The sequence below is a fragment of the Triplophysa rosa genome, linkage group LG10 (genome assembly GCF_024868665.1).
Source record: "Triplophysa rosa linkage group LG10, Trosa_1v2, whole genome shotgun sequence".
Lineage (NCBI taxonomy): Eukaryota > Metazoa > Chordata > Actinopteri > Cypriniformes > Nemacheilidae > Triplophysa > Triplophysa rosa.
In genome coordinates this window covers 22,858,433-22,878,338 of record NC_079899.1, presented here as the reverse complement: position 1 = coordinate 22,878,338, position 19,906 = coordinate 22,858,433, and the positions used below count along the sequence as shown (strand labels likewise).

At 37.4% G+C, this 19,906-nt stretch overlaps 3 protein-coding genes across 3 annotated transcripts; 1 reads left to right on the top strand and 2 right to left on the bottom strand.

Moving 5' to 3' along the window:
- Positions 1-144: 144 nt before the first annotated feature.
- On the bottom strand, positions 145-12,832 carry prorp (protein only RNase P catalytic subunit). The gene is made up of 7 exons (XM_057344197.1): positions 11,447-12,832; positions 11,319-11,366; positions 10,538-10,670; positions 5,092-5,199; positions 1,507-1,655; positions 818-1,013; positions 145-733 (listed from the first exon to the last, which is right to left on the bottom strand). The coding sequence occupies exons 1-7, from the start codon at positions 12,439-12,441 to the stop codon at positions 602-604; spliced, it is 1,761 nt and encodes a 586-aa protein (XP_057200180.1). The 5' UTR covers positions 12,442-12,832; the 3' UTR covers positions 145-601.
- A 30-nt stretch (positions 12,833-12,862) lies between these two features.
- Positions 12,863-17,187, top strand: ppp2r3c (protein phosphatase 2, regulatory subunit B'', gamma). The gene is made up of 13 exons (XM_057344198.1): positions 12,863-13,042; positions 13,605-13,729; positions 13,945-14,049; positions 14,165-14,277; positions 14,437-14,534; positions 14,680-14,750; positions 15,612-15,744; positions 15,846-15,901; positions 15,997-16,072; positions 16,208-16,344; positions 16,555-16,692; positions 16,824-16,883; positions 16,996-17,187. The coding sequence occupies exons 1-13, from the start codon at positions 12,976-12,978 to the stop codon at positions 17,185-17,187; spliced, it is 1,371 nt and encodes a 456-aa protein (XP_057200181.1). The 5' UTR covers positions 12,863-12,975.
- A 92-nt stretch (positions 17,188-17,279) lies between these two features.
- fam177a1 (family with sequence similarity 177 member A1) lies at positions 17,280-19,564 on the bottom strand. Its single transcript, XM_057344199.1, has 5 exons — positions 19,413-19,564; positions 18,739-18,912; positions 18,577-18,643; positions 18,361-18,458; positions 17,280-18,257 (listed from the first exon to the last, which is right to left on the bottom strand). The coding sequence occupies exons 1-5, from the start codon at positions 19,479-19,481 to the stop codon at positions 18,057-18,059; spliced, it is 609 nt and encodes a 202-aa protein (XP_057200182.1). The 5' UTR covers positions 19,482-19,564; the 3' UTR covers positions 17,280-18,056.
- Between the last annotated feature and the right edge of the window lie 342 nt (positions 19,565-19,906).

Here is a 19,906-nt window from a genome sequence, read left to right as displayed (position 1 = left end):
CTCTTAGTGACCAAATTTTAACTGTGACATTTGTAGTAAGAGTAAGACATTTTTTTACATTTATGATGAATAATAGCCTTAATATATGTAAAAACAATCTAACATAGTTGCCATGTATACCGTAGATTCCTTTAATCCCGTAACGGGTTACTTCATATAAAATAGGAAATTTAGCACTTATCTGTCAAGTTTCATGAAGGAGTGTTTGTTTAATCCCAGATACATAATTAGTTTCGAGTCAGTCTTTTAATTGTTGTGCAAAACAATGTTTTTTTTAGAAATGTAAATGCAAAACATAATGCAAAGTCAGGGAAAGTCCTCGTATGAGTGTTTTAGTGAATGTTCCTACAGGAATTTTTGAGGTTACATAAATGTCATACTATTAAATGCTACAATATAAAAAGCACCGTTACTGATATAAATATAAACCATATATAAGAATAAAATATTAAAAATACAATATATATAGGCCTACTGAAAAAAAGTTAACAATAAAAAGAAACCAAAGGACATTTTTTATAAAATGCATTTTTTTATTTTTTGTCTATATATATATTTTACACATTTTGCATACTTAGGCTTAGTGTACCTAACCAAACCCTTAATGTTCTTGAGTAAGACAGAGCCAATTCTGAGGCACTTCATACGTAGCTCTATTCCCTCCGATCTCATCGTACGGAATGTGCCAGGAGCGGCCAGTCGTCTGTACGATGGTGTCATAAGTGGCGTTCCTCTGGAAAAAACATCATCATATGACCTCACTTCAGTTCTTTAAAACCCTTATCAACTGTTGGAAATCCCCCAATCCTAAACCTACCTGAAACAGGACCCGTTTTCCTGGGGTGTAATGACTGATTACCAACTGATGACCACGCTGCCACTTGAAGAAGAGGCGTCTGGTGACGCTGTCTGGAAAGCAGGCCTTGTGATCTCTCATCAGATCGCGACTGAGAAAATGACAGTGGTCGCCCGAGTGCAAAGTAGCATACAGCAGAAACGGGTCATCCTCAGATCTGTGGCAGTTATCCAGGATAAGAAACAGCAGACTATTAAAATGCTCAGTGAATGAAGTCATTATCTCAAGCAGAGAGGGGAAGCGATCAGTTTGTGCGTCAGTAACATTTTAGACGTGAGCTGCAGCATGCAAACTGAAATGAAATCTCATAGGTGACAGGTTTTAAACACCATATATAGACACCAAGGACAGTGTGCTGTGCAACTAACATTCCTGATGTGAAACTTAGTATTATGCTAAACTAATGACATAATACACCGTAGACTCAAATTTATAGTATTTGACATCTTGGTGGGTTTTGGCCCACTGAGCTTGTTGCAATGCATTCTGGGATTGTCATCTCTGTTAAAAGATTTATGCTGCTTTAGAAGGTATCTTAGAAGGGGGTTTAATCATGTTACTATGCCTTTTAGTCCACTTTGTGAGACCAGCTGACTAGGTTTGGGAAGTGTGTATGTCTGTGCATGAGTGAAAAAAAGTATGACACTAACATGTTCTCTGTGAAGAAGCAGTGAGCTTTCTGCTTGATCTTGTTCATATTTTGTCTGTCCCAGTTCCAGGAAGGTCGTAGCATGTGCTTCCTACCAAGGACCAAGATGTTCAGACCCTGCTGTTCCAGCTCGGAGATAACTTCCAGCAACTGCGGAGACAACACACACACCCTCTGTGACCTTTTACGGTTTCCACCCCGACATTAGACATAAATGGGGTCATTCATGAAATGATTTGTTTTAATGAATGAAAGATATCTGTTCATTAATCGTGTTCTCTAGGAAGTGAGCTGCATCTGTCAGAACCTTTTTGGAGGAATTTCCCTTGGCATTACTGATGAATTAGAGGTCATGAGCGAGTCAGCTGTAGGGAAATTATTTTTGCTCACATTGTTATAACCTACTTCTGTGGCGCCCACTTACGCAGAGACCATGGGAGGGGGAGTTTCCTGATTAGACAGGAAGTTGTTTTTCCTATACCCCCCGATTTACAAAGGCAGTAAAGAACATAAGCATGTGAGTTAAAGGTTACAACCAACTGTGTGCTAAAATTAACTTCTGCAAGTAGTTCAGAATTAAGAACATATGCATACATTGGCTTTATATGAGATGATTATTTCTAATGCAGCGTGTAATATTTTTTCAGGAGTTTTTGTAGGTTATTTTTAAAAACATATTATACAAAGGTGTTTTCTAATATTTAGAACAGCGTTACATTAAGGTCTCATTCATTAGTTAACATTAGATAACATGAACAAACAAGCAGCAACATATATTACAGCATTTATTATTCTTTGTTTGTTTTTTGTTCATTGTGCATTAACTTATGCTAACATATACAACTTTTGAATAAAAAATGTGCTAATAAATGTTCAAATTAACATTAATTAAGATGAATAAATGCTGCTAAAGTATTGTTCAGTGTTACTTTATGTCAACAAATGTAGTTTAATAAGTAAGGGATAATGTACAGGCAGCAAAACTGGACATGAAATGTGAATTTGAAACATTTTATTAGCTCATTTTTACCGAATGCAGACCTTCCGCGAGGAAAAGCCGTTTACTTAAATTTTTAAGGTCAGAAACGAACCGGCAATTTGGTTTAATCATTTTAAAATATAATGTCATATATGTTATTAAAAGACATTTATATTTAATTTGTCAAAAAAACCTGTCAAAATGATGTGCTGCATCCGGGTGACCGTGTGTTATTAGTTTTGAGAGATTGTAATCTGGGAATAACGAACCTGCAAATGTCGCCACTGGCCAATCAGAATCAAGCATTCCAACGAGCCGCGTAATAATAACAAATAAAACCTTATTGTAAAGTGTTACCATTATATCATACATAAAAATAAATGAATACTTATAATACATCATATACACAACAAACAAAGTACAATGTTAGATCTGTCTGTTGCCACTGGGTCTGCTAGTTAGCTTGCGGTTCATTTAGTTAAGTTACACTTTCGTATTACAATTTGATTATCTAATTAAACATCCGCCAACCCTCTAAATATATAGCCAACCTGTCAATTACTGCAATGTCACCCTTATAGTTTGAATATGCAAAGATCGATTTCCAGTCTATCATGTATCCCTTCCTTTTATTTCAGACACGAGGAAGTGCTGCCTGCAGAACTGCAGGTGTGATCATTTTCTGCTTATTCATGACAAGGAAGTGGACAGTGAGCCACACATGCGCGGTCTTACTCTGGAAAGCCCCATGAACAATGCTGTCCCATTTCACAATCGCACCTCATGCCCTGTAAGCAGTAACCTTTGTTAAAGCACTTCTAGATAAAGACAAAAATTTGCCTTGTTAAACTAGCAAATTTATATTCCATATCACGTTCCTCTACGTCCTGCACGCATTTCGGTTACAGGGCCTCTAGATAAGTCAATTTCAATCTGAATTTTTATGCTCAGGGAGCTCGTGTTTGCAGAGAAAGACGGTTAATACTGTTTCATCGAGTGCAGTTAGCCAGGAAGTAGAGTAAATGTTGTCGCTAAATATAAACTTGACCACAAAAGGCACAAGCTGGACTTAAAATACTAGGTTTAGTCATAACAAAATGAGTGTAAATCCCCTGCTGCTGTACATGCTGTACGGTGGTAATAATGTGTGATATGGTGACAAGCATGGATGAGTGAGCATAGGAGTTTAAGAAAGTTTACTATTACAACAGAATGCACAGTGACATGTGATAAACAGTATGTTTAATGTAAACCATGTAACTTATTTACATTATTGTGAACATTCTATCTACAAAGTTAAATGGAATGCAGAAACTTTGAAGCTCAATGTCTCAGAACTGCTCAGAATGCAGAGAGAACCTAATAAGTCCAAGGTGGCGACGAGGTGTCCTCGATTTTCACCGAAATGCCATTGAATAAAACACTAAAATTGTTTGCAAAAATCCCTTATGTCTATTACAACGGATTATACGTAATGCAAATGCTTCTGCTAGTTTGTGGACTGACATCACTATATGCACTGAAAAACATACATTTTCAGATAACAAAACATAAGCTTCATGTGGCTAAATTCAAGTCAAAAGTACTATTCGATATCACAATAAATGGATAATTCAACCACAGATTACATTTTTTTCACCGTATACTCATCCTCGTGTCAACCTTTTTTCTGCAGAACACACAAGAAGATATTTTGAAGAATGTTGGTAACCAAACAACACCGACCCCCCATTGACTTTTATCGTGTGGACACAAAACCACAGTAACATTTCTCAAAATATCTTCTTCAGTGTTTTACTAAACGGAAGATGAGGAAGGAACAGATTCTTCAGGTAGCTTCAAGGTGCCACGTATTACAGTGTGTAGGAGGGCTGATGTCTGACGCATATGCATAATATTGTGTAATATTACAAGGATATTAATCTCTCCCCATTTTGGTATGAGTAACTGTGGGTTTATGGGTTTGGGGGTCTTAACTAGCTGGTTGGAAACTATCAGAGGTAGGGGCTTGTCCCTCAACCTTTTCATCTGCATCAAACGTAAACAATGGGAACTATGCTCAACATCGCCCCCTTGTGCAACCCATGGCACAGCATCACCTTTTGTTTGACCTCTAAAGATCAACTGTTAGAGGCGGTTTCCTGGACAGGGATTAGATCAAGCCAGGACTAGGCCTTAGTTAAATTAGGAAATTTAAGTAGTTTTGACAAACATGTCTTACAAAAAAGATTACTGGTGTGCATTTAGAGGGAAAACAATGGCAGTGATGTATTTTAAGATATAGTGCAAGTTGTTTTCAGTTGAGACAGCTCTAACATTCCACACTCCAGCATAAAAGTAAACAAACTTGTTTTAGATACAGACAGATTTTTGTTGCCCACCTTTCGGTTGATTTTACTAGAGTGCATTATGTAAGGGATAACGTACAGGCAGCCGGTTGTTATCACAGAAATAAGCCCCAACGGTGTGAAGGCCATGTAATAACAAGATTTAAATCAGGGTAGGTAGACTGTCTAGCCAGTTAACTGATTTAAAAGGTCACCTAAAAACCACAGACAAACCAGGCCTTTTTTTGGAACATCCAAACGGTTGTCACCCGTCACTCACCGTTTCAGAGTGGGCAGCTTTGGGTGTAGTGTTAGCCACATTAAGACCGTCGATTACAACGTCAAATGGAGGTCTTCGTTTCACAAAGCTCTTAAAGCTTTCCAGCTCCTGTACAGAACACAAACATCTGGTTATTCATGGAATTGTGAACGCAAACAATGAAGAAATCATATGGGTGCTATATATGAATAGCAGCACATGACTGCTATTCATATACTGCTATTCATGACTGCTAGATCTGATTGTGAGTCATTCTGTTCCACATCAGACAACAATGCAGTTTAGTGATTTAACTTATTGTTGCTTGAAATAAGGAAACAAATGATAAGCCTATTTAAATTTTGAATTATGCCAATACAATTTTGAGATTCATCACTACAACAGAATTTGACTTGATGCTAGTAAATGCAATGACAATACAATAAGAACAAAACATAATTTACACCAAGACAGGCATTGTGCTGTGCAAGGTTAAATAAATAGTCATTTAAATAAACTGCAAATAGAATACCTTTGTAGTAGTGGCCAAAAGTGATGGGCATATTTGTCCAATATTTGCATTTAATGCCCTCAGGTTGAAAATATGAATATACAAAATGGAGAAATCAAAAATCGGACATTATTTTATCTGATAAAAAGGCAAACTCCAGTATATCAATAAACATGGGTTTTATTCAAAAACAAAAAGCTCACAAGACTACATTGGCTACAATTTAACAATTTTTAACATGTTATTAATACATTGTTGATCCTCTATGGCAGGGATGTTTTAAACTGGAGTCCGGGGACCCCCAGGGGGCCTCCAGAAGGTGGCAAGGGGTCCCCAGAAAATTTCAGGAACGTATACAGTACAAATATATTTGAACTGAAAATGACTTTTCAAAATATCTTATTTTGTATCGAACAGAATAAAAAACCTATTTTTCCTGCTATGGTAGTCAATGATGCCTCAGAAATGTCAGTTGCTAAAAGAATTCCCCAAATATCTTTCTTTGTGGTCAACCAAACAAAGAAATGTATACAGGTTTGAAACACCTTGAGGGTGAATAAATGATTACAGAATTTTCATTTTTATGTGAACTATCCCTTTATTAAGATATTTGAATAGTAAATTTTACAGAGTTGGACATCATTTTTGGCCAGTACTGTATACTGTACAATCTTGATACCAGGCATAAAAGGGGTTTGCAAAAAGAAGTTGCTGTCATTTCTTAAGATCAACAGCAGTTAACTATACATTGTACAAGAAGCTTTGAGTGTAACTTGTTCAAAGATCTAAAGTAGAAGTAGTAGGGTCTGGGGGGATCTTCTCTGCACTTCCTCACTTTGATGTTGTGAAGCACATTGCACAAGAGGAAAATAACCAGTGTCGCACAAGTGCACAGTAGGCAGTTTAAAAACAACACTGAGTAAACAATTTAATGCATTCTGCTCTTAATATGAACAGAGTTAAAAAACTAACCACACCGAGACTAACTTGTGTTTGCTTAAAAACACAATGAGGGTCCCTTGCAGTTCAGGTCGCAAAAGCTAAGACTTCCTTCTCACTCTTTATTGTTTTTCTTGGCAGTGCGTGTAAACATCTCAGGGGAATTTCCAGCTGGATCTGAGCGACTCCTTCACCTGTCTGTCCTCAGGGTGTTATTAAAGAGAGACACAAAGCTGCAGAGTAGCTTTTACTGCACTAAACATAAGCAGATTACTGAGGTGTGATAAAAAAACCCAGGCAGGCTTACATTAGCTCAATGCTTTGAGGGACCTGCAAACTTGAACTTCTTTCTCAAAGCAAAAGTTACAAGTATAGCTAGTAAACAAGCCTCCGTCAAATAATGTTTTCCTGGACACAACGTTTAAAACCTAGGTTTTCAGAAGCGTGAGAATTTTTGCTTCTGAAATTCCAATTCTGACCTGTTTAAGGCTCTATGCAAAAACCTAACATCAAACAAAACTAAAAATGAAAGCAAAAACATCTAACAAGTTGGAACGTTTGACTGCAACTACTTTGCATGTGTGAAATGCATTTAAAGGCACAGCGCACCTAAAAATGAACATTTTGTAATCATACAGTACTGGGTGAACAACTCTTGTTGCTGCGACAGCACCCGTATGACTTTCTTCCATGAAATAGGAGGAAACAGAAGATGTTATGAAGGACGTTAGTAACAGCACCAGTCCCCATTCACTTTCATTGTACAGGAAAAAAGACTATAACATCAACATTCTTTCAAACTTCTCATTTGCATCACATAAAAGTACAAACTGATTCAGAACAACATAACTCTGAGCAAATGACAGACTTTTTTGTTCGAACTCTTAAAATTTAAACTAAGTCTGGAGGGAGAGTGGGGGAGGGATGAAAGCCAAGCATGGTCGGAGGGGGGGAAGGGGCCTGAATATTTGGGGAATTCCTTCTTGGCTTTGGTAGGGGGGGTTAGTGGTAGGTGGTAGACTGTAGGACTTCGAGCACTTGGATAAGGTTTGCGCTCACAGCATGGAAAGAAAACGATTCAAAAAAATATGCCATATTATGGCTTTAACAATGCACATGGATTAAAATCTCAACAGCGACCGTCTTTTACAAAGTGAGTGTATTTTTACTGTGTTTTTCCTGCACTCGTGACCATGTGAGGTTGAGTGGGAACAGCAACGCTGGGGATTCCCCAATGGTGTCAAGAGGTCACGTGTAAGCCATGGAGAACTTTGTGTACCTACAATGGGTGTGCCAGGGAATATGCACGCTGAAAACAAGTTTCATCTAGATCTGACGGCGATCTTTGTGTACTTGTTCTTTCTCGGTTCATTCACAATGGCTTTTGAAGGAAACAATCGAAACAGCCTCGTGCAGCCCTGGCGTGATTTTCAGCATGTGAACTGTAAAATAAACTAAAACAAACACAAAGCACTTCCTAAACTCGCAAAAGCACTTGCACAGTTTAAAGCGTGCATGAAATTCCAATAAGGTCAAAAGCAGCAAAATAGACAGAGAACAAAGAAATTATTATTAGGAGCTGGAGGTCGTAGAAACCCCATCGTGCCCCACGGCAGACGTTCATGAAAAGGCATCTGGCTAGGACTGTACTTTTCCTGGTTAGGATGAATTCAGATGCCACGCTCATATTGAAACGGGAAAAACAGGCTTGCCTCAAACTCCACCTGAATCTCCCGAATGTAAAAACTGAAAGAAGGGACTTTTGAAATGTTAATCTGCACGTTTCACTTGAATTCACTTGAGCCAAAGCGTTAAAATAGATGCAGCGCATGAATAAACACTGACCGCATTTAAAATCCCCCGACCGGTCCCCTGAAGTGTCAAAGAGTAATTGATAAAACACACACATGCGCATATATTTATAAGTATACAGCCATGGAAAAATGAAGAAATGAATTCCTGTTTTTCTGAATTGACTATTTATAGGTATCTGTTTACTACACACAAACAAACACCATTTGCGACGATCCGTCAAAATAAAAATCTGCTCTTTGCGGCGTCCCGTCAAAATAAAAGTCCGGTTGACTTGAACAAGTTATAATACACTCACTCATTTTACCATACCACCCCCCTTAATTTTTTTATAATTTGAACACAGAGTATATTGTTTACTTTAGTAAACTGAAGTAAAGGTGCTAGTAAAATTGTACTACTTATCATAAAAAATAGAACTTGATTAAAAAATAGTACTTAAATTTAAGTAGACCTAAAAACAAAAGAAAAAAAGAAAATGTACCAGTAAGATACTGGTTTATTAACATTATTGTACATTATACAGGCATCGGTTATAGGTATCGGCGAGTACCAGAAAAAAAATATCGGTACTCGTACTCTGCCTTTAAAAAATGGTATCGGTGCATCCCTACAAATCACCAAAACAAACACACCCCTACCCCCATCTTTCGCTTTCGTCAGGGCTCGGCTCGGCTAATGTCCGTCCTGTGCACCTTACTGCTGTTTGGCTACAAGGTCGTTTTGGTACTCGGCCCGACTCAGTTGTCTAAAGCGTAATTCGGAAATCGGTTACCCCGCCTTTAAGGAAGAGTTCAAAATTATTTTTTTATGTGATAACCTTCTTTTTATCACAGTTTTCATGTGACTTGTCATGCTGACAGGCTTTCACGTTGCTGTTAGATGACTTTATGTCACTCCTGAGGTTTGATTTTGTTGAAATTCAATAGACACTGGACTGGAATGGCCACAATACATCTAGAAATGCTGCTTAAATGAACATTTGGAATGGTCTCTTCATTTTCATATGTACTGACAGTATACAATAAAGCTTTGCTGTCACACCTCGCTATTTCATCTCACCCACACACCCAAAAGCAGCACAATTGTGTGTTTTATCTTTGAAATGCAAAGCGTATGCATACACTTTGTACATTTCTGCGGCGCGTTGAGCGCGGGTGTATAACTGGCCTGCGCTGGTTTCACTTCATAAAGCGATGGCAGGGGGCTGCAGTCCATGCAGAGCTGCAGACAGAAGCAAGCAGGGACTTTCCAGGGTCACTCATGTGAGAGGCTTCTGAAGAGTGAAATGTAAAAGTCCATTGTGCTGCTTTACGACAGCACATATGCGCCCGGGCAATAACTGCGTCTCAAAATCGATCATGTGCAAGACCAAATTAGAGATCGTTTGTATGGCCATGTTGAGTACTTTGTTTTTCCAAGAGGTATAAAAATGTCTGTTACGAAACAGTGCTCGGAAATCATATGCACATGCGACGCGTGAGAATGGGTTTTGCAGACAGACGTGACTATTCTCTCTGGGAAATGGAATTTCAGAGGAGCTGTTTGCTTCGTGACCTTGTGTCTCTGGTCGGACAGCATTCCCGAGCTTTCTAAACTGGGGGACCCGCAGACACATGTGTTGGAAAGCCCCTACATCACATCTAAATGTGGAACTGTGCAGGATCACATGCTTTTGACATCTATAGATCCCACAGCCAGAAAAAGCAGCCCTCCAGACAACAACATCCTCTAATTCAGGGGTAGTCTCCATTTGAGAGAGACTTAAAACTGCATGGAACATCTAATCCTGGATGGCTACCCCATCTGCTTATCACGTAGCTGCAGCATGCTGCTAGTTTGGTCTTACGCGACAAAATAAATCCTTTTTTGTCGGTGTGCCTTAGATACTTTAAGTTTCCAGTGGGAAATGTATCTAAAAGTGTTGTGAAATCAGGCCGGTTGGGTTCAGCTTTCTTACAAGAGTATTACAAGAACATTTTTATTCTCAGTTTTAGATTGTTTTATTGACATACAAGTTTTTAGTAATGTTTATTATTAAATTAGATCATCAAAAATAAGAAACCAAGTATGGCACTTTGTATATGGTAATGAGTATGTGTAGTTGAATTCAAGGTGTTTGACACTATCGCCATCTAGTGGAGGCAAGAAGAAACTTAATTTGTCAATTGCTCTGTTAGAGAGATGTAAATGTAAGAGATAGACCTCTGGAGTGGTTTTGTTGAAGATGTCCTTTCCCTCTATCACATCCTTCATCACTCTATCCTTCAGCTGGGCATACTCTTCCTTGGTCAGCTGAATGGATTCCAGCGGTGCCTTGCAACTTTTGCACTCTCCACTAAAACACAAGATATTGCCACTTAAATTATTTGCAATTTTTTTTAAATACTTAAAGGGATAATTTACTCTCATGTAAGTTCAAATCTGTATGAATTTTTTCTTCTGCAGAACATAAAAGATATTTTGAAGAATGATGGCAACCAAACGACATCGGCCTCCATTGATTTCCACTATATGGACACAAAACCACTGAGACTTTTCTTAAAGTGTTCTACAGGAGAAAGAGTCATATACAGGTTTTTAAACTAGGTGAGGATGAATATATGATGACGGATTTGTTTTGTCTAGCTTCTGTCACCCCCAGACCCACCCAGGGCCTGATATCAACCCTTCACCTGCGCCCTACCTGCAACCACAGACTCCTTGCCCTGGTTTCACAGACATGGCTTAGGAAGACCCCCAGACTAAAATGAATTTTAAGCTGTATTACCTGAAAATAAATTGCGCTGACATATCTTAAAATATATCACCGTCATTGTTTTGTCTCAAGATGCACATCAGTAATGTTTTTTTCTAAGGCTAATTTTCTCATTTTAATAAAAGCGACCTTAATTGCATAAATTAACTAAGGCATAGTCCTGGTTTCGGCAAAGCCCTGTCTATGAAACCGGTCCCTTATGTATTGTGAAAATAAAAAAATGAATACCTAGGGGCCACGGATGAGAATCTCCCACTCCATTTTTGATCTGGTAAACTGCAGACAGAAAAAAACTGTTATAATAAAGATCTGAAATAGTAAAAACTCATGATAAAAATTTTAATCCAAACAATTACCTCTCAAACCATACTTTAATAGTTTTAACCAGCGGCTCCTCTGGGTAAATCTGATTATCTCTCATATATGACAGAATAGAAAGGAGCTTGTCTTCATGTTCACGCTCACCGATGCCCCTCTGAAACAGACACTGCCAGGTGTCCTTATGCGGAGGGAGACCTTGATCCAGAAGCTCGTCATACAGCATCCAGCTTGTGTCTGTATCACCGTGAAGAGCTGCTCCAGCGATGACATCACCGTAGTTTCCTGGAGACGGCAGGAGGGCCTTTTTCATTCCCTCCAACACGACGAGCGCCTCCCTCCAGCGTTCCGTTTGGCTGAAACCTTTTACAAAAAGGGAAGAGGCTCCGGTGTCGAGCGTCTTAAAGCAAGACCTCATGATGTCGTAAGTGTCAAAAACCTCCGAGTGATGCCCACCCATGACACACAGTGTGAGGTACCTCAAAAGGAGCTCGTAGGACAAGGTGCCTTTTTCCAGAGCCTCGTAGGACAAGAGAGATTTGGCAATGTCGACATCTGCTCTGGATACTAGAAGTCCCTCCATCATTTGTATAGCGAAGCGATCAGGTTTCGTGGAAGCCTCTTTTAATTTCGCCCATTCTGATGTGGTCAGTGGATGAGGAGGGACGGGGACCTTTGAAGACCCTCTTCGTCTCTCAGAGGTATTATTTGACGGTCCTTCTGCATCCGGCCCAGCTCGCCTTTTTAGATATTCGGCTGTTCTTCTGGCTGTGCCAGCTGTGAATACTGAATTGGGGAATGCAGGTCTTGCTCTCAAAGTTAAACCTTTTTCTTTAGGAGTTCTGTTGTACGATTGTGCATGTTTATCTCCCTTTGTGCTGTGAAACTTTGGCTCAATGATAAATCTGACAGTGTGCAGAATGTTATATTTTGGAGAACCAGCTAAAGCAGGTCTGATGAATACAGGGCTGCCAACCCACGTGCAAAAATGTTTTACACAAGTCCTTGAGTTTAACATCACAAGAGACCCCATTGCCCTATCTGAATCTTATTAACTCTCAACAAAAATAACTTTCTATACAATAATAATTGACTTGTCTCAAAAGGTCATTTCTCTGTTATTTCAATTACTTCAAAGTGGTACATACAAAAACACAACCGACAAGCTGAATAAGTATATAAAGTGATATTTAGTTGGTCTATCTCGTATTGACACATACAGTTGAATTTTCAGTTACTCATCCGCTAAATAAATGTCATTCTTTTCTGTTTTCAGACGAGAAAAAATAAAATACAATTGCATATATACAGAATACAATTATCGGCCGTCTGAACAAAAACATATAACTTACATGATCTGATAAAAGTTCTCAAATCCTAAACAGAAAGCATTTACATGTCAGTGTGAGCAGCGATTCACGAGTCTGCTGTCGCTTCGTGATGACGTAACCGCGCCTGCACGTCACCGGCGAAAATAGTTGCCAAGGGTTCGAGGAAACGTAAATAGGCTAAAGATATTTAACCCATTTAACCCATTGAAAAATATTATAATGAGATAAAGTTAGTGATGGCCAACGACAAAACTGCACATTGGAAGGATTTACTAAAAAGACGACTCGCCTCTGCTAACAAAGGTAAAACAATGACATGCTAGCGAGCTAGTTAGACTAGTGAACTTCAGAGATGTTTAGTGAAATCTGGTCAGTTAGTGGTAACGTTTCAGTCAATTTAAAAAAAAAACGTGTTTAATAAAATTACTTTGGTTTTGCTATAGTTACACAAGTTGGAGTAACTGTTATTTGGGTGGAAATATTGTAGATTCATCCGCAATTTTCGGGGATTCTTATTTATTTCTGTGTTGAAACTCTCTGACTGTTATATAGAAACCGTAGTTACTTACTACAAATTAAACAGTTAACATGTTTCTATGCAAAAACAATGGAAATATTCATTTTTGATCACGTAAACATAACTTAAGACCAATGTACATAACATAGTGAAAGACGTACAGAATATGTTTGAAGTGGTGAATTTCTTATACAAATTTAGAAATTTAAAGATATATTCCTTTGTATCTTATGAAAAATTACATATAAAACCTGTTATGATGCATTTAATAAATGACATTTTGTTACTGACTTAGTCATGAATGTAGATTGATAATGTGTGTAAAAATCAATCCTGATGTCTGCCTAGATGACAGGACAGATGAAGAGAAGACAGCGGAGGAAACCAAACTGTTCACCAAATATTATACCGAATGGAAAGGGGGTCGAAATGAAAGTAACTCATTTAAACACATCCCGCGTTTCTACTATAGAGTGAGTTGTTTTAGGTCTTTTTATTAATGAGAGAAATGAATAGATTGTATAGTGTCAGTGGCTGTGGTCTTCTACATTATATTACAAATATTACGATTGATCATAACCTTTCCAAAATACCTCATGAAACCAATGGCTTGACAAGCGCTGTTTTCTTTTTGTGTTGAAGTTCTCATTGCTTTTAGTGATTTTAATTTCACAATATTTCATGTCAGCTCCCTGCAGAAGATGAAGTCTTGCTGCAGAAGCTCAGAGAAGAGTCGAGGGCAGTGTTTCTTCAGAGGAAGAGCCGCGAACTGCTGGATAATGAGGAGTTACAAGTAAGAGAGTATTTTGACTAAACCCAGTTTTTGTTTTGTGTATATATGTAGTATAGTGTGTATAGACTTCGATGATTTAGTTTTAATACTCTTAATACAATTTTTCTTCATACAGAATCTTTGGTTTCTGCTTGATAAACATCAAGTGCCACCCACATCAGGCGATGAGGCCATGATCAGTTATGAGAGTTTTCTGAAGGTTGGAGAAAAAGCAGGTGCAAAATGCAAGTAAGTGAATCACAAAATAATTATCTTTTGTCTGATGAATCTTTTTTATTTACTGTATAACCCTACATAAGGCATGGTATTTACCACATTATAATTTGTAGGTGGTAAGTGTATTTAATTCAGCGAGCTTGTTCTTTCTCAATCCTCACACCCCTGTAGGTTGTTCTTCACGGCTAGAGTCTACGCCAAACTGCTTCATAATGATCCATACGGGCGGATATCAATTATGCAGTTCTTCAACTATGTCATGAGAAAAGGTAGTCATAGATTTGGGGAATTTAGATCTTACTGAATTCCTATATTAGGAGGTCAGGGTATTATTATTGAAAGTCTTAGTTTAATCTGAACATAATAAAGGTGTATTGATGAATCATGGATTAATCTGCATTTACTCTCTGTTAGTGTGGCTGCATCAGACCAGGATTGGTTTAAGCCTGTATGATGTAGCAGGTCAGGGTTATCTTCGTGAATCAGTAAGTAATCTCATTCCATCCCCAGAAACACAGTATACATTTACAATATTTACTTTGTCAATTTAATCCTAATACTCATTTTTGTCTTTCTTCCTGTAAAGCTGCTTTGCAATAATGAAACATTGTGAAAAGCGCTATGTAAATAAAACTGAATTGAATTTAAAGTGATACTTCACCCAAAAACGAAAATTCTGTCATCATTTACTCACCTTCGGGTTGTTTCAATTGTGTGTACATTTCTTTGTTCTGATGAACACAGAGAAAGATATTTGGAATAATGCTTGTAACCAAACAGATCTCAACACCCATTAACTACCATAAATGAAAAAATTACTGCATCATTTTCTTGTTCTGTTGAACACAAAAGAAGACATTTTGAAGAATGTAGGACAGCAAACAGTTCTGGGGCACTTTTGACAACCATTGTTTTTTCCTACTATGCTAGTCAATAGGTGTTGAGATCTGTTTGGTTATAAGCATTATTCCAAATATCTTTCACTGTGTTCATCAGAACAAAGAAATTTATACACATTTGGAACAACTCGAAGGTGAGTAAATGATGACAGAATTACCTTTAAATGCGGGGTGTCCGATTTCTCTTAGCCGTTGTTGATGTTCAAATCACCAAAACAAACACACCCCTACCCCCATCTTTCGCTTTCGTCAGCGCTCGGCTAATGTCCGTCCTGTGCACCTTACTGCTAATTGGCTACAAGGTTGTTTTGGTACTCGGCCTGACTCAGTTGTCTAAAGTGTAATTCGTAAATCAGTTACCCCGCCTTTAAGAGGAAAACTGTACTGTTTACAATCGACTTGAACTTTTGATTCATATAAACAATGTGTGCCTGTGTTTTTGTGTAGGACTTAGAGAATTATATTCTAGAGTTGATTCCCACACTCCCACAACTGGATGGCTTGGAGAAATCCTTCTATTCGTTCTATGTTTGCACCGCTGTCCGAAAGTTCTTCTTTTTCCTTGATCCACTGCACACTGGTACGTACCATGTATGCTGTTAAATTTACATTCAGATGTTTTTTAGATTTTGACCTGGTAAGAGCTATAATGATAATGCATCTGTTTTTTTTAATCTATAGGGAAAATAAAGATTCAGGACATCCTGGCTTGCAGTTTCTTGGATGACCTACTTGAGGTAGTGCATGAATTCTTGCTCAAGTAAACCTACAAAACTCATATAGTCTGTATCTGATCTTTAATTTTTTTTAAATGTAATGTTTTATATTACAGCTTAGAGATGAGGACTTGTCAAAAGAGACTCAGGAGTCCAACTGGTTTTCGGCACCTTCTGCCCTTCGAGTTTATGGTATGCCTGCAGAATACATATATATAGATGTTATACAGACTGCAAAGGGGAAAAGCTATTATAATTTAAGCAATTGTTGCTTGTTTTTGAAGTCTGACTGTAACATATTCTGTAACCAGTTTTTCATGTTGACAGGTCAGTACCTTAATCTCGATAAGGACCACAATGGAATGCTCAGTAAGGAAGAACTGTCTCGCTATGGCACAGGAACCCTAACTACTGTTTTCCTAGACCGTGTCTACCAAGAATGCCTAACCTACGATGGTGAAATGGTAAAACCTTCAGACTTCATCACTTTAATCACTTTCAATCTGTAGCAGCTGAAGTAGATGTTTGTCACTTGGTAATGTTCATCCAAAGCACAACATGTTATACAGAAAATTCATCATTTCCAACATTTCTCATATAAGAACGTAACTACTGTATGTATTTCCGGTGTCTCTTGAGTCATGTAATTCACATGTTTAAACACCTCCATTTAGGACTATAAAACCTATCTAGACTTTGTGCTGGCTCTGGAGAACAGAAAAGAACCTGCGGCCCTCCAGTATATTTTCAAACTGCTGGACATGGAAAACAAAGGATACCTCAATGTCTTTGCCCTCAACTACTTTTTCAGGGTAAGAAAACTGTTTTGAAAGGATTCAAATATCATACAGTATATATGCTGGATAGAATCACATGAGTTATTTAAAGGGGGTAATTGGGAAATCTGAAATCTTGTGACATTAACTGGTTCATGTGATATCAGGCTATTCAGGAACAGATGAAAATCCACGGACAAGAGCCAGTTTCTTTTCAGGATGTTAAGGTCCAAAGCATTTTGCTTTTTTAATACTGTACATTACATTATGTGGAAATTATAATTCTGAATTCCGGTATTGCCGTCAGCAGATCATTAATTTGCATTCATATGTTTACAGGATGAAATCTTTGATATGGTAAAGCCCAAGGATCCTTACAGGATCACCCTACAGGACCTAGTGAACAGTGGACAGGGGGATACAGTCACAAGTATTCTTATTGATCTCAATGGTTTCTGGACTTATGAGAACAGAGAGGTGCTGGTGGCTAATGACACTGACAGCAACACAACTGATTTGGATGACACATGACATAATTTCCTATGTCACATTAATTGTGCTTTGAGACCAACTGTTTCTCTGGACAAGAAAAAACTTATACAGGAATATAGAGAATAGCTTGCTTGTATATTGAAGTGTTTATTAAGTAATATTATGTACAAAAAGGATTGTATTTTATTCACCTACATGACTTAAAAGTGGGTGCGTTTTCTTTTATGTGATACAATTTTTTATTGACGAATAAATTATACAGTTTTCTAAAATGAAATGCATTTGTGTTTTTTTAGAGGAATTTCTAATTCCTAAATGTGCCAAGATAGTTATAGCACACATTTACATACAACCCAAAACATGTTGTGTTCACAATAAAGGGAGTATTTGGTTAGAAAAATAACAATTGTATGACCTATTTAAAAGAAAGTGGTTCCCATATGACCACTTATACTGTTTTCAACAACTCTAAACATCAAAAGAAACACAGAAAAAATAAAAAAATGAAATGGTAATTAAGTATGTCTAATATTGACAGCACTTTCAGGATTGATGATCCATGCAGTTGATTGTGTTTAGTTGGCTTTTTAAGTGTTTATAATTGCAAAATGTAGGTTCATTGCAGTAAGATCTTTCAAAAAGCTACTAATGTATTGAAAGGTTTAATGTATGTATTTTAGAAATGTTTTGTAAAAAGAGGCTTGCATTCAAAGAGGACCTATTGTCAGCTATGCATAAACGGCACATTACCTTCACATTCAGTTGTTAACTTCATGATTATGACTTCAATTGTCAACTTCATATATGATAAACTTTCTAAAAAAGAAAACTAGCAAAGTTAACACTGTACCTATGGTCTATAAATAAGGTCAAATTGTCTTGATGTGCTCAATCATTTGAACAGTATTTTAGGAGGGAATAGGGGCAGGCACTTTATTGGCATCAGATGTGGTATGGGATTCTTGTTCAAGTTCAAAGGTCACATTCACAAAAGAAGCAGTTGCTTCAGGTTGCTCAATATTTGGATGCTGGCTCTCTTGACCGTGCTGCTTGTCGAAATGACGCTCCGCCTCCTCAGAGAGCCGGTTCTCTTCCTCCTCCTCTTCCTCCTATCAGCATTCATTTGTCAGTTGTATAACAAATTCTACTAACATAATAAATAATATATATTTTTTGCATTGCAAACATTATTCATTAATACAGTGCACATACCTCTTTCTTCATCCTGTAGTATTCATCAATTGCATACTGATATTTCGGTGTGGTGATTCCCAGCAGTGATGCCATTCTTTCACCAAGATAGTCACAAACTGAGATTGCAAAACAAAAAAACACCAACCACTCACGACCTTGAATAAATTGTATGTGATCGCACAGTACTAATTACCATAGACTGAACAGAGATTCATTTCATTTATATTTAATTACCTGAGATGGTAGAGGTGGCCACCCTCCACATTTGGAACCAGAAGTATGGACCCCAGGTCAGCTTCGACTAAAATCAGAGAAGCTAACTCACTATATGCCTAACATTGTTAATATTTAGAAAGTCACTAAAAAATGTGCAAATCATGATTTAATGTCACTTACAGTCTCAACTGAAGTTTTCTTTTGCTGTGGCTCTTCCTCTTCTTCCTCATCTGTACTGTACTCCTCCATGGTTTCACCACTAGCAAAGTAGATTGTTCTGCGAGGAATCTTGGCTGGCTTTTTCCCGAGATCTCCAAGTTCCACATTTTCAAAGTCTTTCACCACAGTAGCGCTCTTAACCAAAAGAAAGACAAATTACCGTAAAATGGTTTACAAACGTGTGCTTTTTATACATGGATTTTATAAGGAAAATGCAATTATGAGATGCATAGTATTTCATTTATAGATCCAATATAATTTATACATATAAAACTAATGGAGTAATTTCAATAAACGTAAAACATACATTTTTCATTATATTTATACATGACACATTACCATGACGATTTGATGCGAAATACACTTCTAATGCAATTCTCAGATTGATAGGTAGAAATTATTTCATTAATAATTAAAATGCCATATATTCATATTTCCAATGTAATCATTTAATAACGTAAAGCAAACATTATTTATTATATTTACACATGACATCACATGTGTATCAACAAACTTGTTCAACAACTTGCTAAGCAACAATGAAACGAACAAGGAAGTAGAATCATGTATATCGACTGTGGTACTTTAGTCAAAAACGTTTAATTCCATGACAACTCAGTCATCTTTATTTGTACCTTGTCTGTGTCCATAGTTTGTCCCAGAGATACATTGACGTTTGTGAGGTACAGTGACAGTTCAGCCATGTCGTCTTCCACCCTTTCTGTTGTTTTCTTTCTTCAAGCTCGCTCGTGCATTTCCTCGTAGCGGCGTCAAACAGGAAGTGAGGTCAGAAGGGAGGAAGCAGACAAATTTGATTTGTATAGATTTTATCATTTAAAAAAATCACCTGTCCCCAATTAATGTCACTTTTTTATTGTACTGTTATGCTATGCTATGTTCGGTATTTGTTTTGTCATCATTTTGTCATACTAATTTATTATTATTAATAGTATATAACCTATTTATACGCACACAAGAACAGGTTTACACTAAATATACAAAATATTTAATTAAAATATAAATGAATGCTAGTCAAAGCAATTTAATTAATCTGTTTTTGTACACATTAAAATTCTAACAATATGATTTCAGACATATACCATGGCAATACCAACAGGCACTGTGCAAA